Source organism: Aythya fuligula, chromosome 1 (assembly GCF_009819795.1).
Source record: "Aythya fuligula isolate bAytFul2 chromosome 1, bAytFul2.pri, whole genome shotgun sequence".
Lineage (NCBI taxonomy): Eukaryota > Metazoa > Chordata > Aves > Anseriformes > Anatidae > Aythya > Aythya fuligula.
Window position 1 is genome coordinate 16,647,679 of NC_045559.1, and position 18,384 is coordinate 16,666,062.

The following is an 18,384-nucleotide window of genomic DNA, read 5'->3' on the forward strand; positions in this document are numbered from 1 at the left end:
TTGGGAAATAAAAAAGGAAATCGAACTTGGTTTTCCTATAAATGATTTTCATATTGAGACTACATTCAGAGAAAAAAAAAAACAAAAAACAAAATACAACTCAAACTACTAGAATTAAAACGAATGCAGACATTACTTATACAGCTCTCTTCTTAAAATACACTGGACATTTCATACAACTCAACTATGATGCTTTGCTAGTATAATATGCTACAAGTAGAATTATTCAAATGCAGCTATGTAGCTTTTCTATTTTCTAAGAGATTTTATTTTATTATGTTGCAACACCTTTAGTATTTACTTCACACTTCATTACCATACTACCAAATGATCTTTTTTCCCTTCTTGTCTGGTAGCTCATTTCTCAGAAGGGGGGCCTTAACTGTGGGCTTTTTTGGAAATACCAAGTGCACAGTTTCAGATATTAAAAGTACTCAGAGCACTTCAGTATACATTCACAATGTAACTAATCCACTGTTTTTTGAGTTAGGAGTCTCATGACTTGCTAGCAAAATAATGAAAAGAGCTGGCTAGTATTTACTTCTGTTCTCATAAATAAGAAAGTGATCTAGATAGCTTTAATGCTTCATAAAAGTCCTTGTCTGTTGGTGAGCTGAGTGTATACTGTCATATCCTGCCCAAGAATTACAGTAATTTGAAATCTCATTTTTTTCACGATATTCCTGGATAGATCAATCTAACTAAAACTTTTTACACAAATGACACTTTCAGAAGATATTTGCATTTGTATGACTGCATAATTTGATTTTTCAACAGGGTTCTTGGTTCAAAAGTACTATTTCGCTTACTAAAAATGGCTTAAAAAATACAGTATACATAACAAATGTCTGAAAAACATTGGATGAATCAACTTTTCAACTCATTGCATCACTGAAGAAAGTACAGTACTACTTTTGGAAAAGTTTTCAAGTATCTCCCTGAAACACTATATAATGAGAAACAGATCCTAAACTTTGTATGACTGTAATCAATTATTATTTGCAAGTGTTTTTTTTTTTTTTTTGTCATACAGTATGAATGCAACAGTATGAATAATACTTTATAGCAACAATATAGCACAACATTTTAATATTACACAAAACTGGAATGTTTCAATGGAAAAAAAAAAAAAAAAACAAACAAAAACAACAGCCACTTAAAACAAATTTCAAGTGTTTCAGTAATAAACCAACCGATCACCATGGCTTACACAGAGCAAATACACAGGAGACTGAAACTAATATAAGCTGAATGACAGAAGTGCCAATAGATATACATGAATAGAGAGAGTCATTAGCTGTTCAGACACACACACAAATCTGAGATGCAGTAAGGTTTACAGAAGAGAGCAGGGACTAGCTTCTGATCCTCACCAAACAGGAATAAACCTGTATGAGAAGAGCAAAATTCAGCACCAAGCCTGCACACAGTATATGTGTGTGCCACAATACACAAATTCATACACAAATAATCACTCAATAGCTGTACATGATAGTCTTATGTATTTGCTGTAAAAACGAGTCAGCACAGTGATTTGTGATTTATCATATAACAGTTTCTTCCCTTGACTTCACAACACAAATTGTTTCCTATTTAAATAAAAATATTACTTTAAAACATTCAATCATTGAATCATATCTTTAAACAACATTCCAACAACTTATTTTGCAAAGACATTTTAATGTATCTAGTAGAATCTCCAAAGAATTGTGTACTGAAAAGGGAAGCTTTTCATATGTTAATTTTAGTTATTTTTAGAAATGTAAAATTTGCTGGTGTTTTACAAGATATTTATATCTTCCCTTGCCTATGCCTTCCTGGTATCATATGTATCCCTACCAGTCTCTGACAAGACATTTCAGTTGCAGTGTGTGGTATTTGGTATCATCCAAACAGTCATAAAACCCTTTATAAACCCAAAAAGCAGCATGCAAGGAAGCATTTATAAATAGATTACATGAGAGAAGGTATGGTCTATATACAGATGTGCTTTTATTTTTCAAAATATTTCTAAATTGTTATTGTTATTACTTAAAGCCAGGAATGTGTGTTTGAATTGCATTGATAAGTTGCAAGGTATTGTCAGAATTAGAAAATGCAAGATTTTACTAAAAAAAAATAAAAAAAATGCAAAAGACAACACCGTTGTCCAGCATTTAAGCCACATGCAACTACGTAACACTCCCAGCAGAAAACATTTTCTCAGACTCTGAAAACATCTTGTCCTGATATCTTGGTTTGATGGCAATATAAAGTTCAATGTTTTATAATATTTAAATATTATTGCAACACAGCTGCTAAATTAGCTCTCTAGAAAAGCACAGAGTATTTATCAGTCATTGTGAATACATACATATATGCCAATCTAACATAAATTAGATTACATGACTTCAAGACATTTTAATGATTAGAATGTTACAAAAATACACAGTGAAATAAAATGTCTAAAATTATATTGAAGCCATCACAAAAAAAAAAAAAAAAACTGAATTTTTAAAATACTTGTCAATTTGACTAAAATGCGTATATACTCAATTTCCTTGAGCTTTTATTTTTTCTTCTCCCCATTGGAGGAACAGTGTCTATAGTAAGTGTTCAATGCTACTGTGGCTGTAGGCAGCTTCATCTTTACAGTTTTCCTCGATTCCTCTTGCAAACAGTTTCATTAACTGGCAGTGAACCCTGAAAAATATGGAAATCAATTAATCATACTTTTTTTTTTTTTTAATATAAGTAGGTACTATATATTTCGTTTTAATAATCTGTGTATCTCAAGCAGTTAGGCAAAATTCTTTGCTGACTACAAAAATAGCCCTCATTCTTGATACAATCCTCCCCTGCAAAGAAGACTGGATGTTTTCACACATACATCACTCTTGCTACTACTCTTTTCCACACAGTTAAGTGACATGGGATACTTAGAGGATCTGACCTTGTATAACATACACTGTTCTTACATAAATCACTCAGACTGTTGTGAGATTGCATTTGAATGGAACAAACTTGGATGCACATATTTTGTATTTGTATTTCCCTTTAATCTACAATAAACAAAACCAAACAAAACAAATTTAAAAGCCCTTCAAAATTTCAAAGCTGTTATTCCCTTCCAATTTGTTCATTTGTAGAACTGCAATCTTCTTTCTCCATATGCCAAGGCTGGAGATAAGACTGTGCTGTGCGTCAAAATATACAAAATACAGGACATACTCAGTATTTCTGTAAGATGCTAGTTAAGACGCTAGTTAAACACATCAGGTGGCTTCTATACGACTTTTTTAAAAAAAGGAAAAAATATTACTATTTTCCTGAAAAATGCTTTGTTTAGTTGCAAGAGCTAGTGCTCAGACTAATGAAATACTGCATTTGTCTAAAAGAATCCTTCCACCAAGACCTCCACCCTTCAGCACTTCAAGCATATAACACCAGTTTCTAAGAACTAAGCAGGACTTTGAGGGTAGGGTCATCTATCTATCTTAAAGAGGTCATTTACAATATATATTTTCATTTACATTACATAGCTGGAGTGTTTACTAGAAAGGACCCAAAACTTAACAACAATAATCTAAGTTTATTATCAGAAGACTCGAATTTGCTGGGGGGATACGTTTTTGGGGTATCTTTATTAGCACCTTTACGTCAATGAAAAGGCTTAATATCTTCTTGGTAGATGCAGAGAGAAGTAGATGCTCACCTCACTTCAATTGCTGAACTATCCAGAGTTTCTCCATCACAATTCCAAGTGCTGTCAGCAATATTGCAGCAACAGGCTGGGTGATCTCTACAGAACTGGCCAAAACGTTTCTTTCCTATGTCTGCAACATTGCTTCCATTGTCTTCTGAAAGCTTTGATGTAAATTGAAAACTCTTCACCCGATAAACATCTACAAATGAGAAGTCAAACTACAAAGAAAGAAATAATCAAAAAAGGCAATTACAATTACTTAAATATACTTGATGCGTAAAGAAACTCAGCATGCAGCATTTGGTATTCAATAAAGTCCATCCGTTCCAATTTTCTAGAGACTTTAACCTGAGGCATAGAGTGATACTTGTTTTTAAGAAACTGCAAAAGTCAAAAACCATAAAGCAGAACTGAAACCTTATTTTTGATGGTTGTCTTCACGGAGCAGCAGTACTGCCACTTGAAGGGTAATGAGGTTACAGGTTCTGAGATTATGAGTATAGAGTATAAGAACTATGAATAAACTGTAAGAAACAATTATAACATGGAATTTAAGTCAAAAAGGTTTGGATTGGAAACTTGTACCATCCTCAGGACCTGTTCACTACAGCCCTTAAGAAACATACACTTTTCTGAAAGTCTTATGCTTCTGAATTTTGGAAGAGTATCTTGAGATGAGCCAACCACTGCCCTAATCAAAGAATTAGAGAGATTGGGGAGCTGTGTGTATAGGAAAATACGAATATATGGAGATATTATTATACTCCAGCAAAATAAAATCATTTCAACTAGCTAATTCAGGTAAAACTAAGGTTTGAGTCTGAGATTCACTAAGAAGCATTCCAGGCCAAAAAGTTTAGCTGCAAAAACTGGTTATCACTGGCTGCATAGAGCCACTTGTGAATGCTCTCATGTATCATGGCTAAGCAGAATGTTATTATAATTATTTCTTATTTTATGATAGTAATGATATAATTACATATATTATGATGATTATCATTGCATAATATATTTTCATATAGTTTGTTTTTATCATTTATATGTTTTACTAATTTAAAATTGATAGATTGATTGATAAAGATTGATAAATCTTGAAGCCAATTGGAAAGGCAGCTAGGAAAAGCTTCAAATAACCAAAAATACTGAGGAAACAGAGAGAATAAGAAGGAGTGAAGGGAAGAAGAAGAGACAAAGAACAGTGGGAAGACAGAACACAGACAAACACAATGTGCCTGGGAATGGTAAGAAGGAAATACAAGAAGGAGAATTTATACAAACTCTAGAGGATGAAGAGTAGCAATGCAAACAAATGAGATTTGTTGTTGCTATAACCAGATATGCCATTAGTGTATTGTTCGGTTATCTGCCAGAACTTGTTAATAATATCAGGTTGTGACAAATATTAAAGTGCGTGCATTCATAGCCATAGCTCTACTTTCAACAGGTATTACACTCCAAAGCAGTGATCAATCTCCCCTTGCAGTTTCTCCTGACAGCTGTAACTTATGCAAGGAAGCACTCTGAAGCTGAATGCCTAAAGCTCATGTCACACAGATGTATTAAAATCCTGCTCTAGGCCTGCAGTTTAGAATCAAACTGTAGTTCTAGTAAGTTTTTTCTACATCATATTTTCATACATTTTACAAGAATTATTATTCCTTGCTAGGTCTTCTACCTCAGCTACATTATATTGCTGTGAACAATTTTCCATGAAGTGTGTGCACAGATCTGGTAACATTTTAAATATTGTCCAAATAGTAAATATACTCAAAATATTATAAGAAGGAATTTAACTAATAAAAGTGGAATTTGGTTAGAATCATAGAATATTCCGAGTTGGAAGGGACCCATAAGGATCGAGTCCAACTCTTGGCACCACACAGATCAACCCAAAATTTTAGACCATGTGACTAAGTGCACAGTCCAAATGCTTCTTAAATTCAGACAGGCTTGGTGCAGTGACTACTTCCCTGGGGAGCCTGTTCCAGTGTGCAAACACCCTCTTGGTGAAGAACCTCTTCCTGATGTCTAGCCTAAACCTCCCCTGCCTCAGTTTGACACCATTCCAGCAGGTCCTATCACTGGTGAATAAGGAGAATAGGTCACCCCCCCTTCACTCCCCGGCATGAGGAAGCTGTAGGCTGCAATGAGGTCTCCCCTCAGCCTCCTTTTCTCCAAGCTGAAATAAATATAATATAGAATGCTGTAGGCCAAAGACTTGAGTTAATTTAAGTGATTTTTCTGATGGTACACATGCTAAGATTAAGTCATACAAACTGTATAAGCACTTTTTAAAAACCTGTTTTGTAGATATTCTTTTTGTCATATACCATTGTCAATATTTACAACTCAGGCTGCTCCTGGAGAGTTCACTGCCAAAGGGAACACACACCTACCTGGTCATCTTGGTTTGTATTTCTGACAAGATGCCGTAGAAAATCAAATCTGGAGCATTTACGAACTAGAATGAGGTCAGCTGAACCATCTGCCAGATGAGCTGCTGGTGAAAGACCTTTAGGACTGCGTGGACAGGCACAGCTCATATTTACTGCATTGATGGCTAGAAATTTCCCTTTAATAACCTTCCATTCTTCTTCATCTTCTGAAACACATGAATAAAGGCATGGATATTTGATAGATTATTTGATAGATTCACAAGAACAGTAAAAAGCAATCAATGGCAGATTAAGAGGTTTTACTGGGCATGTTTATGCACTGTCATTACGCATCTAAAAAAACTGCATTTTAAAAAAATCTGTCTTTCATATACTAACAGAAAAGTTGCTTCCTCCCTTCACAGACCATTGTTATCTACTAACACTGCTTACTGTAAAACCACAAAGCCTCAGGCAGGGAGAAGACAGAGGCAGGTTGCAACTCTTGTAGCTTAAAACTTTGGGAGGACTTTTAACTTTATTCTTGCTGTTCGACATGTTAAGTCTTAAGCAAACAATAATGCAGAGACAGTGGTTTAGTGTCTGGTTTCTAAACCAATATTCCTCTTCTGCCTCAATGCCACAAACTATAAAAAAACAGCCCCAAACACAGCAACAACAAAACCAAATCTGAAGAGGGAGGACATGACTCAGGGTTCAGGAAGCATCAGGATGCAGCAGTGCTGCTACATCTGTTAACGACACCCCACAATGTCTGCAGATGAACAGTATGAGCAGAGTTGAATTTTTCCATGAAAAAAACATTCAGAGACTCCTGGAAAACAATATAAAAGTGTTTTCAACAATGCAAAACTGTTCTGTTAGAATAAAACTGGACTGAATTTAAATGTGTGATGGAATAAACACTACCAAGAGGCAGAGGAATTTTCTGGAACGAAGACTGATTACATTGGCAGCCGCTGCACAGAGTTGTTATCTAAACTGTATTTTCATCTATAGGGATAAAAACAGATAATAAAAGCCTTTGCATTTGTAGATTACACACAATTGCCTTCCCCACTACGATAAAAAAGCCATAAAGCAGCTATAACACTCTGTTTTGCCTCCAAATATAAACGGGCTCAGATATTTCAAATGAACAACTCCACAGTACTAATGATTTCAGAACAGTCTGTGGAGATGCTCACAGTTCTAGGGCTGTATTTCAGGAGTGAAGTATCACAGTAGGGGATAGGGGGGTAAAAATTAAGGAACAACCAAAAAAAAATTGTTTATCTAAGATTGTTTAATGTGTTTCATAATCAAACCACAGTAAGGTAGAGGTTTTGAGGCATATTAACTAATAGAGACTTAGAAATCTAACACTATCCATTTGTCCATAGTGGGGTTAGTTTTTAATTATTCACAGTGCTTCTTTGATGAGATTATATATAGCACACCAAGCCATCTATTTCATTTCCTGAAATTCCGTTATTTTTATTAGCTTAGTTCTCACGCCTTACTACCTTAGTTCTTACATCTACTTTAGAGAATCATTACTGAGGTTCAACAAGATCAAGTGCAAGATGCTGCACCTGGGTCAGGGGTTGCCCTGACTGTGCCCAGGTCAGGGCACAGACTGGGAGAAGAACTCACTGAGAGCAGCGCCACAGAGAAGGACTTGGGGGCTCTGGGGAAGGAAAGGCTTGACACGAGCCAGCAGTGTGTGCCTGCAGCCCAGAAGGCCAACTGCGTCCTGGGCTGCACCAACAGAAGGATGGCCAGCAGGGGAGGGAGGGGATTGTGCCCCTCTGCTCTGCCCTTGGGAGGCTCCAGCTGGAGCCCTGCATCCAGGTCTGGGGCACCCAGCACAAGAAGGATGTGGGGCTGTTAGAAGGGGTCCAGAGGAGGGCCACAGCGATGATCAGAGGGCTGAAACAGCTGGGGACATTCAGCCTAGAGAAGAGAAGGCTGTAGGGTAGCTGCATTACAGCCTTTCAATACTTAAAGTGGACTTATAAAAAAGATGGAGAACAACTCTTTACACGGACAGATAGTGACAGGACAAGGGGGAACAGGTTTAAACTGAAAGAGGGGAGATTAACATTACATGTCAGGAAGACATTTTTTACTCTGAGGGTTGTGAGGCACTGGACTGTGTTGCCCGGAGAAGCTGTGGATGCCCCATCCCTGGAGGTGCTCAAGGCCAGGCTGGATGGGGCCCTGGGCAACCTGATCTAGTGGGTGGCATCCATGTCCTTGGCAAGGGGGTTGGAACTAGATGATCTTTAGAGTCCCTTCCAACCCAAGCCATTCTGTGACTGTAGGATTACTACCATTGTCTAGATAATTGTGGACCTAAATTCTGTAACACATTCATTTTGAATTAACCTCTTCCAAGCTTTATACACCAGGAAAAGAGGAAAAATAGGGGGAAAAAAGTTCCTGTAGACCTTGTCTTTTCAAGTTTTCTATCTTCCTTTTTTTTTTCTTATTTTTTTTATTTATTGGAATTTCTTACTATCCCCTCTCCAGTAACAAAACCCAGAAAACTGGAACTCCAGGGAAAACAGAGAAGGATTGTAACATGACAAAAGACTTCAAGGAAGCTAAAAATAACTATCACTTTTGCATCTAGTCTATCTTTCTCTTTATATTCTGATAAACAAATCAGTAATAAAAGAAATGTAGCTTTGTTAAATTCAACATTTTTACATCATTTCCCAGAGTGGTTTTAGTATCAATTATGTTTGCTTTACTGCTGATCTTTTATGTTGCTTTCAAAAAGGACATTACAGAAAGAAATCATTTAAATTAGATTCAAAATATGTATTTTAAGAGAGAAGAGAGAAACATACATCAAACTACAGAATGACTTTGTTCAGGCTGCAGGCAAATGATGACTCTGCTCTGAGATTAAGGGAATCAAACCGAACATAAGAAACTTCTGGAAAAATAAAAAAAGAAATAGTTCAACCTAACAGTTATCAGTGTGAGAAGCTGATGAAAGTTGCAGACAGTGCTGTAAAGGATGTCTGGGTTTTGCAGGCAGCTGTGAGGAGTTATGTGAGAGATTGCACAGAGAACTGAAGGGGACGACCACCTTTAGGGGAGTTGCATCTTACAAGGCCAACAGCACCGATGTGTCTATACCAGTAATACCACACACATATGGGATCACATAGATCCTATTAGAAATTCCAAATTTGGGCATCGATGTAGCAAAGCTGGAAACAATGATGAAATTTAACTAGATCCAGCTGTTTATATGGGAGGAGACAAGGCTGGAGAAAGGGAAGAAACTTTTGCTTGTTAAATAGAGAAGACCTTGTGGGTGATGTGAAGGCTGGATTGGGCAGAGCGATCACAAATTAATAGAGTTTTTGATTCTTGGGAATGAAAGGAGGGACATTAGCAGAACTGCCACCCTGGACTTCCAGCGGGCAGACTTCGGCCTGTAAAGGATATTGGTTGGTGGAATCCCTTGGAAGGCAGTCCTGAAGGGCAAAGGAGTCCAGGAAGGCTGGACACTCTTAAAGAAAGAAGTAATAAAGTCACAGAAGGACTAATCCACGCAGAAATGGTTAGCGATCTGCTAAACCACTTGGACATACACAAGTCAATGGGACAGATGGAATCCACCTGAGGATACAGAGAGCCACCAGAAGTGCTCACCAAGACACTTTCCATCATTTATCAGCAGTCCTGGCTATCAGGGGAGGTCCCAGTTGACTGGCAGCTAGCAAATATGACACCTATATGAAAGAAAGGCTAGAAGGAGGATCCAGGGAAATACAGGCCTGTCAGTCTGACCTCAGTGCCAGGGACGCTCATGGAGCAGATCATCTGGAGTGGCATCACATAGCACTTACAGGACAACAAGGGGATCAGGCCCGATCAGCACGGGTTTATCAAAGGCAGGTCCTGCTTGATGGACCTGATCTCCTACAACAAGGTGAAGCTCAGTGGATGAGGGAAGAGCTGTTGGATGTAGCATACATAGACTTCAGTAAGGCTTTTGACTTTGTTTACCACAGTATTATCCTGAAGAAGCTGGCTGCTCAAGGCTTGAATGAGTGTATGCTTCATTGGATTAAAAACTGGCTGTGTGGCCAGGTCCAAAGAGTTGTGGTGAATGAAGTTAAGTCCAGCCAGAGGCCTGTCTCCGTTGGTGTCCCCCAGGGCTCAGTACTGGGGACAGTTCTCTTCAATACCTTTATCAATGATCTGGACAAGAGGATAGAGGGCACACTCACTAAGTTTGCAGACAACACCAAGTTAAGCAGGAGTGTTGATCTGCTTGAGGGTAGGAAGGCTCTGCAGAGGAATCTGGATAGGCTGGACCAATGTATGAGGTTCAACAAGGTCAAGTGCTGGATGCAACAACCCCATGCAGTGCTACAGGCTGGGGGAAGTGTGGCTGGAAAGCTGCCAGGAGGAAAGGGACCTGGGTGTACTGGTCGATAGTCAGCTGAATATGAGCCAGCAGGGTACTCAGGTGGCCAAGAAAGCAAACATTATCCTGGCTTGTAACAGAAACAGTGTGGCCAGCAGGACTAGGGAGGTGATCGTCCCCCTGTACTCGGCTCTGGTGAGGCTGCACCTCGAGTACTGTGTTCAGTTTTGGGTCCCTCACAACAAGAAGGACATCGAGGTGATGAAGCGTGTCCAGAGAAGGGCAACAAAGCTGGTGAAAGGTCTAGAGAAAATTCTTACGAGGAGTGGCTAAGGGAACTGAGGTTGTTTAAGCCTACAGAAAAGGAAGCTCAGGGAAGACATCATCATGTTCTACAATTACCTTAAAGGAAGCTATAACGAGGTGGGGATCAGGCTCTTCTCCCAGCCACCAAGTGATGAGGGGAAATGGCCTAAAGTTCACCAGGGTAGGATTAGGTTGGATAATACGAAAAATTTCTTTACTGAAAGGGTTGCACAGAATTGGAACAGGCTGCCCAGGGAAGTGGTTAAGTCACCATCCCTGCAGGTCTTCAAGAAACATGTAGATGTAGAACTTAGTAGCACGGCTTAGTGGTGGACTTGTAAGTACTAGGTTAAAGGTTGGACTAGATGATCTTAGAGGTCTTTTCCAACCTGAATGATTCCATGAAACAAGGTTGATTAAGGGAGGACACACATGGAGAATGTGGAGATAACTGATCACTTGAGCGTAAGGAGGCTGCTGGTCAGTATGTTCGTCTGGCCAAGTCCTACACCTGATCATTGCAGGTTATTCTTATTAAACTTTATTCCTTTGCTCTCTATGTGCACAAGATGTATTAGAAAACTTCAAGTCACACTAGCCATCGAGTAAACACGTAATCTGTAAAGACTCCAAGTCAGAGCTGGAGGCTAGCAAACAGCCTGGGGTCTGGACTCAGATTCTGGATTTAAGTTCAACGTACCCAGAAATATGCATATGCATCAGAGTTCAATAGTTGAATGTAGCTATAGGTTTTGTTAGCAAACTGGATAAAAAAACAAAAAAACAAAAAACAGGATCTGAGCATTGATATGGGAGATACAAAGTACGTTCTAATACCTGAGGGATCCCTGAATATGAGCATGGTTGTGAATCAAGAGAGCGAAGGTATGTGTTATGTTCTACTGGCAAACTTCAATCCTCATCAGAAGGAGAGAAGGCAGGATTGGGCTAGCTGTGGTGCTCATGTTTTATGCAGAGGCTGTTCATGGTTACATGGGTACCTGTAAAGATACTGACCTTCTGTCTGCGTAGCCAGCCATGTCTGTACTCTGTCTTGTCTACGCCTGTATGAGAAAACATGCTCAGCCTTGTTACTGGCTATACCTGGGAAAAGGAAAAGCTGCAGCCTCACAACCTGCACACTGGGAAGGGAGGAATGTCCCTAAGTCTTAAAGTCTAGCAGGCTTTAATAGGTTTAATGGGCCACATTCATCATTTTAGAATCTCAACTAACAGTAATACTTACTTTTACTTCATACACAATGCTTGCCCATCATCTGTGTCCAGAACTATACAAGCTATTTTAAAGAAAAACAGACGTTCTCTGATATGGAAGCAACAAAATGAAATCAAGACCCTTTAACAATGAAACCTTCTGCTGTTTATCTAAATAATATTAATTTAGTATTTACTATACCTAGGTAAGTGTTAACTTTTGAAGCATGCTCACTGTGCTAAGTAAGTCTCAATGTACTTAGGGTAGAATGCCTATATACATCGCTGTAATTGACTATATCGAACTGGTAGAAAAGTATTGTTCAGTGAAAATCTAAGCATGTCGTTCAACAGTAGCTTCACTGTTCAGTAAGAACAAAGTCAGAGTACTTATCACATTTTAGTTGGCCAACTGTTCTCACAACCATTCTGCAGGGTGTCTCACTGTAATATCACAAATTATTTGCCTACAATATCTTCCATACAATAAAGCAATCATAAAAAAGTGAGAAAATAAACGACACTCATTTCAATCGTCTATTGTGTATATATACTGCCAGTTGCTGAAATCAGCCTAAAGTGTTAGCACTCCAAATTTACTCAGCACATGCACATAGACCTCTATAAAATACGAAGAAGTATTTTCAGTGATGGTTAATAAAAGCATCCTTCTAAACTCATCTGAACTGTACACAAACCAAGTAGGCATAATGAAAGAGTCAGCTAATACAACCTGGTGAGTAAAAAGCTTACACGAGGCGGCAATTTAAAATCCTTCTTATTGCAAATCAAGAGTAGTGGATTGTTATTATTTGCTTACCAGTATTGCATGGAGAATAGACTGCAGTGCAAAGAAAAACTGCTACTGAAAGTAAAATTTAAGACAAAGTCCTACAGAATCATCTGCTTAATGTTTTGTGCTACGCTGACTAAAGCAGTCTTGATCGCTCACTAACCTGTAACTCACTTTCTTCAGCCTTTGTTCCGTTGCTGAACCAAAACTAATAAAAGTAACTAGCAAACAGACAAAAAAGGCAGACAATTATTTCTCACAGACATCCCCCACTGAATTTTTCTTATGAAAAAGAACCCTGCTATCAGATTTAGTTCCTAAGAAAATACTATGTAAAGCAATTTATTTATTTTATTCCTAGATTCAGTTCTGGAAACTCTAGAAATACTCTAATCAAGCCATTTGTCAACTATATCAAAGATCTAGAAGCAGTAGTGGAATGAAAGCATTATGGATAGCTAGGTGTGTATACACACACACACACACATATATATAGATACAGGCATGTGTAACAAGAATTAAAGTTGGCGTAGAAATCCATATACAGGCTTTATAGGCTACCAGTGAATCTCTACAGAGCGATGATACTCTTTGCTAACAAATAGCTACAGCCACGCACAGATACTGTGCAAAACAACAGTAATTACAAGGCAATCTAGGTCAAAAGGTCCAAAGCCTGTGTCAAGAAAATTACAGTTTTATGCATTGGGCTTTACAAGGAAAAAAAAAAAAGAAAGTAAAAATAAGCACCCATGGAAAGTCTGCCTGCTGTTTAAAAGGGTTTTATCCAAGAAGATGAACTGTGAGCAGAGGCTAAACTCAGGCAACTGAAGCTCTGTATTTTCTACCAGCAAGGTCAAAAGTGTACCAATACCAGTGCTTCCTGTCAGGGGGCAGTAATCAGACATGAAGAGATACAGACAGTGAAACTACTGCACAGAATCCAGCATATAAACATTTGTTTTAATATAAGAAAGGAAAAGGTAAGCCCACGTAAAAATCCATGGAAGGGTTTGGAATGGGGGAAAGAGGAAAAGGGCAGCACGACTAAAGAAAGAGGAGAAAAAAAATCTAATTTTTCATTTATACTGGCTGTTGGTGATGTGTTGCACAGAAATACTTAAGTTCACTGCCTCATATTTATTTAATAAACAACTCCACATAGGGTGACCTTTGTGCTAACAAACACAAAGCTGAGTCCTCATCTATTCCGAAAGTCATCTTAATGAATTGCCTCTTTCTACACTGGCTCACAGTTTAATTGTTAAATCTTACTCACAAAAAAAAAAAAAAAAAAAAAGACAAAATCTCAGCTCACAGGACTCAGCTCACAGCTTTCCTTCTCAAAGAAAAGGAGCCAAACATACCAAAATAAGTAATTAGTACAATATTGATACAAGATATATAAATAATTAGTACAATTTTATCAAAACTGAGGCTTGGGTGGAAGAATGTTTCTCACTTATACATATTTTTAAACGTACAGATACATTGGATTTTCTAGTAATCTGCAGTTTGAAAAAAAAAACAAACATACGTACTTGAGCTGATATATAATGAAGAACAGTAAGTTGCATAGTATCACATCTTACTTTTTATGATAAATTACCTTCATTTTTTAATCCACATTTCTTCTGCTGTTCTGCCAGTTGTTGCTCACTTTCCTTGCAAATATAACATCTGAAAACAGAAATGCAATTGAGTTGATGGAAATAAAACTATTCAGCTCAACTTTTGTGCGTTGTACCCCATCATTAAAGGACTTTCCCCACCATAAGATGGGGTGTGGTACCAACAACCCCGATGTACCATGAATCAGGATAACTCTGGAGACAGTATAGGAACTTAGGCATAGCATTCAAATGTATTGGAGGTCAGAAATATGGCTCTGTGATGCTGTTAAGACCACAGAGGTTGGAAGGGACCTCTGGATGTGGTCCAAACCTCTACTCAAAACTGGTCTGATAGGATCAGGGTATTACTTAATATCTTGTTCAGTCAAATTTTGACTATCTACAAGGATGGAGTCCACAAGCTCTCTGGGCAACCTGTTTCAATATTTGATTGCTGTAATGGTGTAATACCTTGACATACTGCTGCTAGTGTTCTACTTCACAAATGCTGAATTCATAGGAAAAATCACTTTTCCTGACCTTTTGGCTTCTGTCTTGCTTAGAAAGCCAGTACATGGTTGGCCCTTCTTGCTGCAAGGACCCACTGCTGATTTGGGCGTAGTCTGTTGTCTACCTGGATCCCCAAAGACCTTTTCAGTGGAGCTGCTCCCCAAACAGCCAGTGCTCACTCCTTATTGTTGCATGGGACTGTTATACCCCAGGTACACACTATTATGCCTCTCCTGAACTCCATGAGGTTCCTATCAGCCATTTCTTCAGCCTGCCAAGATGCCTTTGAATAGTAGCCCTGACTTTCAGCATACCAGCCACTCCTCCCAAATTGCTATCACCCATAAACCCACCAAGAGTCCACTCTATGTCAGTCATAAATAAAGATGTTGCACAGCACTGGCCCCAGTATTGATCTCTGAGGGATACCATTAGTAACTGGCTGCCAGTTGGACATGGTACTCAAAACCTTTCTATGTAGTCTAACCAATTTTCCACCCATCCTCTTACATAGTCTACATCTCATTGAAGTGATTTTAAGAAAACAGCAGGAAAGATCTTGGTAAAGTTAAGGTATGCAACATCCACTGTTTCCCCCTCATCCACAGGTCAAGGAAGCATTTCCCAGCCTTTTCCATATCTTTTGTCACTGGGTCCCCCACACCACTAAGCAGCTCAAGCAGCTCAAGTTTCTGCATAGCAGAATGGTCTGTTCTTGCACTCTGAGCAGGTCATCCTTAAAGACCCAGCTCTCCTGTCCTCTTTGTCCTCCAGGGCAACGTTGCATGGGATCTCACCAAGGTTCCTGAATAAACTAACACTTATTCTTCTCAAGTTCAGGGCTGTAATTCTACTTTCTGCCTTGCTCCCTTCTCTCAAGACTTTAAACCATAATCTCACAGTCACTGCTGCCAAGACTGCCCTCAACCATCACATTCCCCACCTTCATTTTCTGTAGCATTTCTCCTAGTCAGTCTGTCAATCACCAGTACGATTATCATCATCAACGCACTCCAGGCATCTCCTGAATTGCTTGTGACCTTCCAGCAATTACCAGGATCGAAAAAAACACCCATAAATTCCAGGGCCTGCCATCAGAAGGCTTCCTCCAACTGTCTAAAGGCTTCTTCACCTACTTCCCCCACTTAATCAGAGGTCTGTTGTAGATGTCTACCTCCCTGTCATCTGTGTTTGTCTGTTTTGATCCTTATCCATGAGGTCTTCCCTCATCCTGTGTGCAACAGAGCTGTTTCTTTGCATTGAGCACAACCCCACTTCTCCCCCTGGAAAGCATATACATATGCTGTGCTCATGTGAGCAATCACACCATATCTATAAAATCTCTCTGAGACATTAGCTTTGCATCCATTCATGGATTTTCAGTTCCTCCTTTTTGTTTCACAACATCTTGCATGTGTTTGTATTCAGACACTTGAAACAGACATGCAGTCACGCTGACATGACACAGAGGTGAAGCTCTCACACTCCCATGCTATTTCCAGACACTTTCTCAGTGCCCCTTAGCCTTTTCTTCTGAGAAGTGAAGGTCACACAGAATTTATACAGGATAATTGTAGTCCATTAAAAAAAAGATTAAATAGTGGTTCTTGAAAGGACCTATACTCAGGACAAGTTGTTGTCATTACACTAAAACAACTCTTAAAATTGCTAGTTCCAATTACAACACGAACATTTGAAACTTTCTGAATAATTATTTCTACTTACAGAAGCTATAAGGTATCCAGACTTGTTATTTATTAGGAGTAACACAGAACTGTGTGCTGTGGTATTATACTTTGTTTCATTTAAAATTGGAGATGGGGAGGGAAGCAGGCTAACAAAATTTTATTACATTTTTGTTCACTGACCTGATAAAATAAGGTATTCTCTTTAATGAGTCAATAAACCTCTTTTTAAAAAGCTTGTCTCTTTCAGAGTAAGTGTTTTGATATTAAAAAGCAACATTGCTGTAACCTCTGTTTACATACAGGCCTTTTCCAACAGTTCATGTCAAGTATCCAGAAATAAATATTAGCCTACCCTGTTCTGCAGCTATCTTTATCTCGTGGAGATCCAAGTGTGTGTTTTGCTGGTTGAAAAGAAATTGTTCCTTCATAATAATGATGAGAAAGAAAAGTCTTGAAGCCTACATTAAGAAAAGGTAATTAAATTCTGCTTTCTCCTAACATATAACAAATCAAAAATGTAAAACATACTTTCCAGTAACATAAGATTTGCCCAAATATCAAATACCCAGGCTAAACCACTCAGCTAACTCTATAATCAGTACTGAAAGGACCACAACAGTTCTCTCCATCAGCATGCAAGTCCAAGACAGCAGAGTGCCTACCTCTGTCCAACTAATTGAGAAGGAAGTCACAATGATTAACACAGAATAAATATAACTTTTTAGGCATCGCTCTCTAGGTGAGACACATCAACACATGATACAAACACTACAGAACAGTGCTAGAGCGCTAGCAGGTTCACTAATCAAAAAAAGGCTGATTAATTTGAATTAGTGTTGCTTTCAGCATCGTTCATGACAGTTTAAATACACGTTTTAGTTCTTTATAAAGCTTACAAAACACATAAGTGTTAACTATCAGTTAATTTGCTAACTGTGTTATATAGCCAAATTCAACACAACTTTAATAAGCAAAGCGTTAATGTTATCTCCTAAATTACACAGCTTTATATAATCTGATTCAACACACTTGGTACCTCAAGGAGTATGCAATCAGGTTCAGTCTGTCCCTTTTGATTAAAAGCTTCAGAGAAGCGTGATTTGGACAGAGGGTATCAACTGCTCCAGTATGCTTACATGCTGACAAAAGAATGTAATAACCCTCCAAGTTACCTGAATAGTCGTATCTCATTGGACCCATCCACCGTTTCTTTTCACTGTCTTTTAATATGTCTCCATAAAAACCGTAACCCAACAGTGATACAGAATACTTCAAAAATGTATTGTTATGATGCACAGAGGAGACATCCAGAGGCTGGCTATCACCTACAGAGGTTAGAAAGTACAAGGTTCCATTAAGGTTTATTTTGTTTCAAGCTACAAAAATAGTAACAACTTTAATGTTACAGATTTTTTCATTAAAATGTCGTACAACATACATATGAATCAAACGTACATATATATATATATTTCTTATACATGGAGAAAGAGAAAATCATTTTTTACAACTCATTTCTTTCAATATTTAAAAAGCATTAAGCACTACGTGAAAAGAAAGGTCAGTATGCTAAAAGTATATAATGAAGAATTTGCACTAGGGCTACACAGGAGTGGGAGAGGACATTACAAAAGAGATCAAAGCAGAACTGTACGTCCAACGAATAAATTGTACATTTCATAGTATCAGAGGATAGGCAATTCAACCCACAGGGGCCCTTAGGAGGTTTCTCATCAAACTTCCCACTCAGAGCAGGTTCAGCTATGAGGCTGGATCAGATTACTAAGGGCTTTATCCAGTCAGGCC

The 18,384-nt window shown here is 38.4% G+C and overlaps 1 protein-coding gene across 1 annotated transcript in view; it reads right to left on the reverse strand.

The window, feature by feature from the left end:
• Positions 1–677: 677 nt before the first annotated feature.
• The window catches only part of CERK (ceramide kinase), a 45,359-nt gene continuing 27,652 nt past the window's right edge, over positions 678–18,384 (reverse strand). Inside the window, exons 8-13 of the mRNA XM_032180960.1 lie at positions 17,754–17,906; positions 16,934–17,039; positions 14,380–14,450; positions 6,082–6,287; positions 3,695–3,903; positions 678–2,682 (exon numbers count right to left, since the gene is read on the reverse strand). Coding sequence (XP_032036851.1) covers positions 2,583–2,682; positions 3,695–3,903; positions 6,082–6,287; positions 14,380–14,450; positions 16,934–17,039; positions 17,754–17,906 — 845 coding nt within the window. The 3' untranslated portion in view covers positions 678–2,582. The remainder of the gene's footprint in view (positions 2,683–3,694; positions 3,904–6,081; positions 6,288–14,379; positions 14,451–16,933; positions 17,040–17,753; positions 17,907–18,384) is intronic.